Genomic DNA, 11,136 nt, shown 5'->3' with positions numbered 1-11,136 from the left:
AAGTTTCCTAACAGTGATCGAATAGAAGTTTCGTAACAGTTTGGTTGTTACAAATGTACTAACAATATAAATGTACAAATAACGTAAGTGAAGCATGTGGCATTTCGGCAACTTAGAAAAAAAAAACATATCAGAGTTGTACAAATTGAGATGGTCTGGTATAAGTTGGACCGCAGAGTGAAGGAAAAGCAGCCAACAACTGCTCAGCATATGTGGGAACTCCTTCAAGACTGGAAAAACATTTCTCATGAAGCTGGCTGAGAGAAAGCCAAGAGTGTGCAAAGCTGTCATCAAGGCAAAGGGTGGCTACTTTGAAGAATCTCAAATATAAAATATATTTTGATATGTTTAACACTTCTTTGGTTACTACATGATTCCATATGTGTTACTTCATAGTTTTGATGTCTTCACTATTATTCTACAATGTAGAAGATAGTACAAATAAAATAAAACCTTGAATGAGTAGGTGTGTCCAAACTTTTGATTTGGTACTGTATATATACAGTTGAAGTCGGAAGTTTACATACACTTAGGTTGGAGTCATTAAAACTCATTTTTCCAACCACTCCACAAATTTCTTGTTAACAAACTATAGTTTTGGCAAGTTGGTTAGGACATCTACTTTGTGCATGACACAAGTATTTTTTCCAACAATTGTTTACAGACAGATTATTTTACTTAGAATTCACTGTATCACAATTCCAGTGGGTCAGAAGTTTACATACACTAAGTTGACTGTGCCTTTAAACAGCTTGGAAAAATCCAGAAAATGATCTCATGGCTTTAGAAGCTTCTGATAGGCTAATTGACATCATTTGAGTCAATTGGAGGTGTACCTCGATGTATTTCAAGGCCTACCTTCAAACTCAGTGCCTCTTTGCTTGACATCATGGGAAAATCAAAAGATATCAGCCAAGAGCTCAGAAAAAAATGGGAGACCTCCACAAGTCTGGTTCATCCTTGGGAGCAATTTCCAAATGCCTGAAGGTACCACATTCATCTGTACAAACAATAGTATGCAAGTATAAACACCATGGGATCACGCAGCCGCCATACCGCTCAGGAAGGAGACGCGTTCTGTCTCCTAGAGATGAACGTACTTTGTGCGAAAAGTGCAAATCAATCCCAGAACAACAGCAAAGGACCTTGTGAAGATGCTGGAGGAAACAGGTACAAAAGTATCTATATCCACAGTAAAACGAGTCATATATCAACGTAACCTGAAAGGCCGCTGAGCAAGGAAGAAACCACTGCTCCAAAACCCGCTAAGAAAAGCCAGACTACGGTTTGCAACTGCATGTGGGGACAAAGATTGAGAAATGTCCTCTGGTCTGATGAAATAAAAATAGAACTGTTTGGCCATAATCACCATTGTTATGTTTGGAGGCTTGCAAGCCGAAGAAGACCATCCCAACCGTGAAGCACGGGGTGGCAGCAGCATGATGTGGGGGTGCTTTGCTGCAGGAGGGACTGGTCCACTTCACAAAATAGATGGCTTCATGAGGATGGGAAATTATGTGGATATATTGAAGCAACATCTCAAGACATCATTCAGGAAGTTAAAGCTTGGTCTCAAATGGGTCTTCCAAATGGACAATGACCCCAAGCATACTACCAAAGTTGTGGAAAAATGGCTTAAGAACAACAAAGTCAAGGTATTGGAGTGGCCATCACAAAGCCCTGACTTCAAACGTATAGAACATTTGTAGGCAGAACTGAAAGAGCATATGCTAGCAAGGAGGCCTACAAACCTGACTCAATTACACCAGCTCTGTCAGGAGGAATGGGACAAAATGTATCCACCTTATTGTGGGAAGCTTGTGGAAGGCTGCCCGAAACGTTTGACCCAAGTTAATCAATTTAAAGGCAATGCTACCAAATATTAATTGAATGTACTGTATGTAAACTTCTGACCCACTGGGAATGTGATGAAAGAAATAAAAACTGAAATAAATCATTCTCTCTACTATTATTCTAACATTTCACATTCTTAAAATAAAGTGGTGATCCTAACTGACCTAAGACAGGGAATTTTTACTAGGATTAAATGTCAGGAATTGTGAAAAACTGACTTTAAATGTATTTGGCCAAGGTTTATGTAAACTTCTGACTTCAACTGTATACACACATATATATATATATATATATATATATATATATATGTGTGTGTGTGTGTGTAATTGGGTGTATAGACATATAGACAGTATATGGATAGAATATGTAATTTATCTGAAGAATAGTACATGTACAGCAATAGTTAAATAGGATAGGCCTTGACTAGAATACAGTATATACATATGAAGTGGGTAAAACAGTAGGTAAACATTATTAAAGCAATTAATGTTCCATGACTTTGTACATAGGGCAGCAGCCTCTAAAGTGCATGATAGAGTAACCGGGTGGTAGCCGGCTAGTGGTGACTAAAGTTCAGAGCAGGGTGCTGGGCGGAAGCCGGCTAGTGGGGACTAAAGTTCAGAGCAGGGTACTGGGAGGAAGCCGGCTAGTGGTGACTAAAGTTCAGAGCAGGGTACTGGGCGGAAGCTGGCTAGTGGTGACTAAAGTTCAGAGCAGGGTACTGGGAGGAAGCCGGCTAGTGGTGACTATTTAACAGTTTGATGGCCTTTAGAAATAAACAGTTTTTCAGTCTCTCGGTCCCAGCTTTGATGCACCTGTACTGACCTCGTCTTCTGGATGGTAGTGGAGTGAACAGGCTGTGGCTCGGATGGCTGAGGTCCTTGATGATCTTATTGGCCTTCCTGTAACACCGGATGCTGTAGATGTCCTGGAGGGCAGGCAGTGTGCCCCCGATGATGCATTGGGCAGACCACACCACCCTCTGTAGAGTCCTGTGGTTGTGGACGGTACAGTTTCCTTACCAGGCGGTGATACAGCCAGACAGGATGCTCTCAGTGGTGCATCTGTAAACGTTTGTGAGGGTTTTAGGGGCCAAGCCGAATTTCTTCAGCCTTTTGAGGTTGAAGAGGCACTTTTGCACCTTCTTCACCACCATGTCTGTGTGGGTGGACCATTTCAGATTGCCAGTGATGTGTACATCGAGGAACTTGAAGCTTTTCACCTTCTCCACTACAGTCCCATTGATGTGGATAGGGGCGTGCTCCCTCTGCTGTCTCCTGAGGTCCACGATAAGCTCCTTCGTTTTGTTGACGTTGAGGTTATTTTCCTGGCACAACTCCGCCAGGGCCCTCACCTCCTCCCTGTAGGCTGTCTCGTCATTGTTGGAAATCAAACCTACCACTGTTGTGTCATCTGCAAACTTGATGATTGAGTAAGAGACAATGGTCCCATCTGATCTCACCTCCTCCAGCCTGCCATCTTTGAGGACATGTATTTCCATTGTTAGAGCAATCACTCGAAAATCTTGGATGTGAACTGTGATTACATTTTAGCAGACACTCTTATCCAGAGTGACTTACAGTAGTGAGTGCATTAATTTTCATTCTGGTCCCCCGTGGGAACTGAACCCAAAAACCTGGCATTGCAAGCACCATGCACTACCAACTGAGCGACACAGGAACTTATTGTGAAAAGATGGATCATGGATAGTAAAGCAAGGAGGCCATAAAATCACTAGACAGCCTATAAATAACAATACACATTTTTTTTTTTTATCATAAAGTATACTATTCAGATTTAAGGTTTATGTAATCATTATGAACACAAGACAAGACATTAGGCTATAATAAACACTACAAACACAGATTATTATTATTAGTAATCATTAGGCCTTAAATGTGTGAGAAAATCCAGGGTGATGTGAGCAATAGCAGAGCCAACAAACTATTACCTTTTTTAAATAGTCATCTACAAGACCCTGCTAGGTAAAGTCCCCCCTTATCTCAGCTCGCTGGTCACCATAGCATCTCCCACCTGTAGCACACGCTCCAGCAGGTATATCTCTCTGGTTACCCCCAAAACCAATTCTTTCTTTGGCCACCTCTCCTTCCAGTTCTCTGCTGCCAATGACTGGAACAAACTACAAAAATCTCTGAAACTGGAAACACTTATCTCCCTCACTATCTTTAAGCACCAACTGTCAGAGCAGCTCACAGATTACTGCACCTGTACATAGCCCACCTATAATTTAGCCCAAACAACTACCTCTTTCCCTACTGTATTGAAGTTATTTATTTATTTTGCTCCTTTGCACCCCATTATTTTTATTTCTACTTTGCACATTCTTCCACTGCAAATCTACCATTCCAGTGTTTTCCTTGCTATATTGTATTTACTTTGCCACCATGGCCTTTTTGCCTTTACCTCCCTTATCTCACCTAATTTGCTCGCATCGTATATAGACTTGTTTATACTGTATTATTGACTGTATGTTTGTTTTACTCCATGTGTAACTCTGTGTCGTTGTATGTGTCAAACTGCTTTGCTTTATCTTGGCCAGGTCGCAGTTGTAAATGAGAACTTGTTCTCAACTAGCCTACCTTGTTAAATAAAGGTGAAATAAAATAAAAAAATAAAAATGTCTCTCCGAGATTTTAAAACGGTTTAAAAGTAGGCTTTAGTTTTTACTTTAGTATAGATGTGCAACAATTGTTCCATGGGTAATGTATGTTGTTATGTTGCCAAGAAACCTGATCAAGAAGAGTGATCAGATTTTGTATGGTTCAATTTATTCCGGGTACAGGTGAAGAATAACAAGAGCTATTATATTTTTGCACAAAAACAATACATTTATTCAAGTGTTCTCCAGCACAAATACATAAGGAGCCGTTTTCTTATTTCTGGGCACTAAAACATAAGTAATGGGTAAAGGGTGTAGAATGACTGCTACATCTGCTGTATGCACTGATCATCTTAAAGACAAACAACATAGGCCATAAAACAATGAATATGACACAAAAAGAAAGTCACACAGACTGACCTGTCTGATGCATTGGAACAGTGAAATGTCATGGGAAAGAATCCTAAATGGCACCCTATGCCCTGTATAGCACACTACTTTTGACTAGTGTCCAATGTAGTGTAGTGCACTATATAGGGAATAGGGTGCCATTTGGGACACATTTTAATATTTGCCAATAATAACAAAAATGATCATCGAAAACAAGACATGGAGGACAGAATATTATGGCACGGAATGTAGGATTAAGAAGCAAAGCGAATGCCAGGTTTCACACATACATTATGCTACAGTAAACGTTATTACTGAAATGCTTTTATTTTTTTGTTATTTCCCATTATGGAGTAAATGGTTTTTCCAACAGATAAGCACCAACCAACTACAGCAATTTCTAGTCTAAAACAATATAGGAAACTCATTATTATTTATATTTTTTTCAAGTCAAAAGTTCAAATGTATTTGTTAATATATGCATCCTATGAGAGTGAAATAATGGTGCTTTTCCATCATACTACAAGGAAGTTAAAAACAGTCATTGTCAAGACAAGTTTTATTTCCCTTCCAAAACAAATATATTTTTTCTTGATTAGATAAAATGTTTAGCACCGTCAGAAACACCTACAATCCCTCTTTATAGTTGTTATAAAAATAAACAAAAGGCAAAATCAACCAACATTATGTAGGGCTGTGCAGTGAAGTAGAGACTGTTGCATCTTAAAGCTGTCATTATTAGGCTAAAGATCACTTGACACATTTAAACTGGATTCACTCAGGACTCACTCAAAACATCAAAAAACAAATCAAACAAATGAACAGTACTAGAAGGCAACACTTGGAGTCTACCCTCTAATGCTTCATAGCTTATTTTGATATTTAAAACAAAAAACTATTTTACTTGATTTTCTTTTTACTTTTTCATCTTTTTTTTTCTAATTCCATGATATATATTAGCAAAGAATTATATTTGTACATCTCATAGGTAATTCAAAAAGATAAAAACAAATCAAAAACAGTGACAGGAAAACTCTATGTACAAACTGTACAAGGGGCATGGTCATTTACTATAGGGAAAGGGAATTAACATCAATGTCAACACAACGCATAAGGATTCCTGCAAACCCAATGTCCGAAGTTCAACTAAAAAGGTGGAAAGGATACGATAAGGTCACTTAAGAACGTAATCATGTATGAAACTACATTTATGAAATGAAGTCATTTTGAATATTTAGATAGAACATTGGTAAGTCATAATCTCTGCTACTGTATTTTTCTGGTCACCGTTCACTCTTCAGTTTTGAGTTCTGAAAAACTCATTTCTAAATCGTCCACAAATTTAAAAATGAATTCCCAGCAATTCTACACATCTTGCCATGGGGCGTAGAGAAAATATTGCAGTTTTAAATAAAGTTTTCTGCAATTCTACACATTTTGCCATTGGACAGAGAATTATTTTTGCAATTTCATCACACATTTCATGCAATTCTACTCATTTTGCCACGGGGCAGAGAATTATTTTTGCAATTTCATCACACATTTCATGCAATTCTACTCATTTTGCCATGGGGCAGAAAATTAATTTTTCAGTTTTATAGCTAATTTCCTGCACTTCTATCCATTTTGCCAAGATTTAGAGTGAGAATAACTAACCAACTAAATGGGGCCCCCTTGAAGTCAGGGCCCTAGGCACGTGCCCTGCTTGCCCGGTCAGTATTTGGCCATGACTACTCAAGTTTAGATAGCAGGCTAGACTAACTACCAATCTAAAAATGGTTAGCTGACATGGCCAATTGAGTGACTGTCAGTGACTGACATAACAAAAGAAAAACTGCAGAATGATGCCCAACCAAATGTCTAAATTGCACCTGGTGTATTGTACTATTCTTACTTTCAATAGTAAGTTCAGACCCCGACTGAGTTCCTAAAAAAAAAAAAATGCGTATGCCTGGAGCAGGCCCTGTAATCAGTTTGAAAATCTGTCTCTATCACTCTCGCTTTTTCTAATAATTTGAGGTCTACAAGAGGAAGGTGCAGAGGACATTGCATCTGCGGTCTGGTATTCATTTGGAAAGGTAACGTTACAAACATACGGTATAACATAGTTCCTTAACTCTGTTTTAAATTCTACAATGTCTTTTTTTATCCAGAGAATGACATACTGAATTACGGCTTTCAACAGAAGACAATATGAAAATGGAGCACATGAATCATTTTCTATGAATCTACTGTACATTGAGTAGGATCAATAATCAATCGTTTCCATGGATACATGGATTTAACATAATTCTATGAGTCCATTCTTCCACTTCTATTGGCACAGCCCTACTGTATAGAAAACATACTGTATTACACAGCTGTAGAACAGTTCACATCATAAAAACAACATTTCACAAGAAAAACCAAGAAGAAACATTTTAAAATACTGAAGAAAAAAAAAGTATACATATAAAAAAGTGCTTTATAATGTTGGTAAAACAGCACAAAATCGCTATAAAAAGGTAGAAGAACATTGTGAAGCCGCACCATTTTGTTAGAAGATTTGCACCTGACAGTATGTAGTTTGCAGGGGTGAAAAAGGGAAGGAGAGAGTCTTTACTTTATTGTGGAAACCCCAGGCCATCTGCCCTCCCTCCAGTCCAACCACCGTGCTCACTAACAGTTGTACAGTAATGACATTAGAAAAAAGCATCACCACAGACTTTGATCTTAAGGTATTTTGTTGTTGTTGTAACGACAGAATGCATCACCGCCCATGTGGCTAGCTTCATGTTGTGTTTGTGCAGAGTCAGACACAGGCATGCATGGGGGGGGGGGGGGGGGGGGGCCTGAGTTTACATGTAGCAAGGCTTGAACAATTATTTCAAAAACCCCAGTAGAATTGATGTTTATAAAAGCTGTAAAACAGAAAAGAGGAGGATATGGCATATTGTTCTGCAGTCTACTGTCACCACACCTTTAATCGCCACTTTGAAATCATTTAAATGTACTAAAATAACACAGAACTTCTTTAAATAGTGAAAACATTACACTAAAGAAAAATAAAACGTAAAAAAAATGAATTCCCATCTTGTCTAAAGTGTAGTGCCTGTGCCACATGACCTGTGATGCTTCCTATCGTCGTGAAGCACCATGGTATTGTAACCATTTTACAGTAGTACCTTTACCTTCAGTTAACTGTGTATATAAACTTTAAACAAAGAGGTATATGTGATCTGATGTTTTGGATTCATTAAGACACAGCTTTCTATGACACTGAAGACAATCACCCTTTTTCACTTTAGTTCTGCGAGGCTCAGTAGCTGGAGGAATCAAAACTCGACATGACTATACTATCGCTGGCTTGCTTTACCCACTTTAGATATTGGCCAATAGAAAATCATGCCTACACAGCCAATATATTTCACATACATACTGTACATACAGTATCATCAACTCTCTTTCAGATCTTTTCCAATCATCCAATCCTAGTCCTTATTCTAAAAGCCACACAGATCCTAGTTTCTTCTTCCTCAGTGCCTTGAGAAGAAAGCCTTGTCTCAAGTATAGCTTGCACAAATAAATCAATAAAAAAATACTGGATAACACTGCTAAAAGGTAAAATGACATATACATATTAAATAGAATAAGAAGTACATTTCAAATGACAAGAAATAATTTGAAATATTTACTTTCATGATGTTTTGCTTGCCTGGGAAATGATACCAGGTACCAGGGAGTAGTATAATTTCACCAATGCTCATGTTTCTGGTTACAACATTAGTTCTATGTTTGTGATGGTCTAGTTAAGTCAAGTCTTGTTAAACGCAGGTGGTCTTGTTGAGTCAAGTCTTGTTAAACGCAGGCAAAATATTCTTTGAGTGGTGCAAACAAGTGTCGGATGACCGGTACACTCCACGACCTTCCCAGAAGCCTTTGCCTGGCCAGCCGACTCATGTTGGACACGTCTGTGTAATGGACTGGGAAGCCAAACACCCTGGGGAAGGAGACAGTAACCAGATAGCCACCAGAGGGAACAAGAGACAGACAGACAGACAGCGCAGGAGACAGATGGATAGATACAGAGGGACAAAGAGAGGATAGAGAATTAGTGACATAGGGCTATGTTTTCATGTGAGATTGACTTTAGGTCCTTTATAGAAGGCTACATTGGAATCATATATATCACTTTCTGTAAGGGAATCATTTTATAATAAAGATGTATGCCACTGTGAAAAACTGCTCGTAATAAAGTAATTTAATTACGGTATGATTAATGAATTTGAAAGGTAATCAGTTCCTACCTCTCCATCTCAGTGCACCAAAGAATGTCCTCCTTCTCGTTCATGAAGACGGGAAAGTGCTGGTCTTTACCCTGCTTAATGGAATTAGAGCGAGTGGTGATGGTCCTCACTTTGCCAAACTGAGGGGAAACCAGATGGTGAACACACTAAGTGGCTGGTGCATAAGAATAGGACAACCAAGAATTGTTTACAGACCAAATTGTTCATATGACCAAACATTTAATTTGACTGTTCAAAAGGTACTCACACTCAACTTATTTTTTTCTTGAACTAAGTTAATCAAATTAATGAACTATATAAATGACATATTTGGCCATATGCATAATTTGTACAATAAAAAAAAAATACAGCTACAAAAATAGATGAATAAGTGACCTTCGCTGTTCTGCCGTGCTCCAAACAGTCCTGAAGGTCTAGTCTGTCAGTGAACATGGCCGTCAAGGGCCTGAAGAGGAATACAGATGGAAAAGTAAGAGATGTGTGAAAATACAGAGTGAGAGAGAGAGACAGCGAGAGAGAGAGAGGGCGAGTGAAAGAGAGAGTAAGAGCGAGAGCGAGAGGAAGAGAGTGAGTGAGTGAGTGAGTGAGCGAGAGGAGGAGAGCGTGAGAGAGAGAGGGGAGAGAGAGAGAGAGAGAGAGAGAGAGAGAGGGGAGAGAGAGAGAGGGGAGAGAGAGGAGAGGAAAGATAAAAAAGGTGATCAGGATTATTTAGTTCCTGGGTTTGACTGCCTCAGGAACTAGCCCAGGTATAAATTGCTTTAGGTGACAGGCTCGCTGTTTCTTCCCTCACCGTTCTCTCACCAACCTGTTCATGCCAGGCAGGTTGCCCCAGAAGTAGCGAGCACGGTGGGCAGCAGTCACCTCCTTGGCATCGATCATTACCGGGTTACACTGGAAGAGGAGAGACAGGATATTCATTTAACCTTTATTTAACCAGGTTATTGAAGACACATTCTCTTTTGCAATAATTACCAGAAGAATGTAGTGAAGATAATATTTTGTATAAGGAAAATGTCATACAATGATCAATTAATATGTTTAAATTAACAGTTTAAACTGCTCCTTCATAACCTAACTAGTATATTGACAGCATGCACTGTCAATTATCACCACTAGGCATTCATAATACGTGAATCCATATTCCACTGGATGACTGATATACATGACTTACATGACTGAAATATAGTATCATTTGTTCTTCTAGAAGTTATATAGTCTCTGTAAAGGAACAAACCTCTAGAAAGCGAGAGATGTCCCTCTTGTCACTGACGCCCATTGCCACCACGTTTTCAAAGAGCCAGAAGAACGGCCGGTTGTCGCCCTCTTTGGGCCGAGCCTCGTGCAGCAGGCGGTAGAACTCAAAGAACAGCCGACCAGTGCCCTCTACAGGACAGACAGAGAAGGACAGGCATATGAAATTCAGCTACAGGAAATAAGTCTTCAGCAGGCCCAGAACACAAGTGATAAATGGTAAAGAGTTGTCACCTACCATAAAGACCCTTCCTAGCTGGGTTGACAATAGAGAGGTCGTTACACGGACTTCCACCAATCACTAAGTCAAAGGGGCCCCACTCGTGTAACTGTTAACGAGGGAGAGAGAGAACAGGAAAACAACGAGAGAAAGGAGGAGGACAGGAGATAAGACAAAATAGACTGATTATTCAACTAAGAGACACATTTTGTGTTATATGAAGTGTTATTGTAATAACTCTCACTGATAGGCACCTTACAATCTTTCTCATTTGGGATATCCTTATTAAGAGACTGTGGCTAGGGCGTTCGTCTTTGAGCCAGGCTATTGGGATATCCTTATTGAGAGACTGTGGCTAGGGCGTTCGTCTTTGAGCCAGGCTATATGGATATCCTTATTGAGAGACTGTGGCTAGGGCGTTGGTCTTTGAGCCAGGCTATATGGATATCCTTATTGAGAGACTGTGGCTTGGGCGTTCGTCTTTGAGCCAGGCTATTGGGATATCTTTATTAAGA

At 39.4% G+C, this 11,136-nt stretch overlaps 1 protein-coding gene across 3 annotated transcripts in view; it reads right to left on the bottom strand.

Moving 5' to 3' along the window:
* Positions 1-4,682: 4,682 nt before the first annotated feature.
* LOC139383302 (DNA (cytosine-5)-methyltransferase 3A-like) overlaps positions 4,683-11,136 on the bottom strand; it is a 65,736-nt gene continuing 59,282 nt past the window's right edge. For 2 of the 3 annotated variants that reach the window (XM_071127774.1, XM_071127773.1), the window contains 6 exons: positions 10,640-10,730; positions 10,385-10,533; positions 9,941-10,041; positions 9,526-9,595; positions 9,151-9,269; positions 4,683-8,843 (listed from right to left, as the gene is read on the bottom strand). In XM_071127774.1, coding sequence (XP_070983875.1) covers positions 8,702-8,843; positions 9,151-9,269; positions 9,526-9,595; positions 9,941-10,041; positions 10,385-10,533; positions 10,640-10,730 — 672 coding nt within the window. In that variant the 3' untranslated portion in view covers positions 4,683-8,701. The remainder of the gene's footprint in view (positions 8,844-9,150; positions 9,270-9,525; positions 9,596-9,940; positions 10,042-10,384; positions 10,534-10,639; positions 10,731-11,136) is intronic. The other variant, XM_071127775.1, reaches the window with a different exon arrangement.

This window comes from Oncorhynchus clarkii, chromosome 25 (assembly GCF_045791955.1).
Source record: "Oncorhynchus clarkii lewisi isolate Uvic-CL-2024 chromosome 25, UVic_Ocla_1.0, whole genome shotgun sequence".
NCBI lineage: Eukaryota > Metazoa > Chordata > Actinopteri > Salmoniformes > Salmonidae > Oncorhynchus > Oncorhynchus clarkii.
This window is presented reverse-complemented; position numbering and strand designations above follow the sequence as displayed.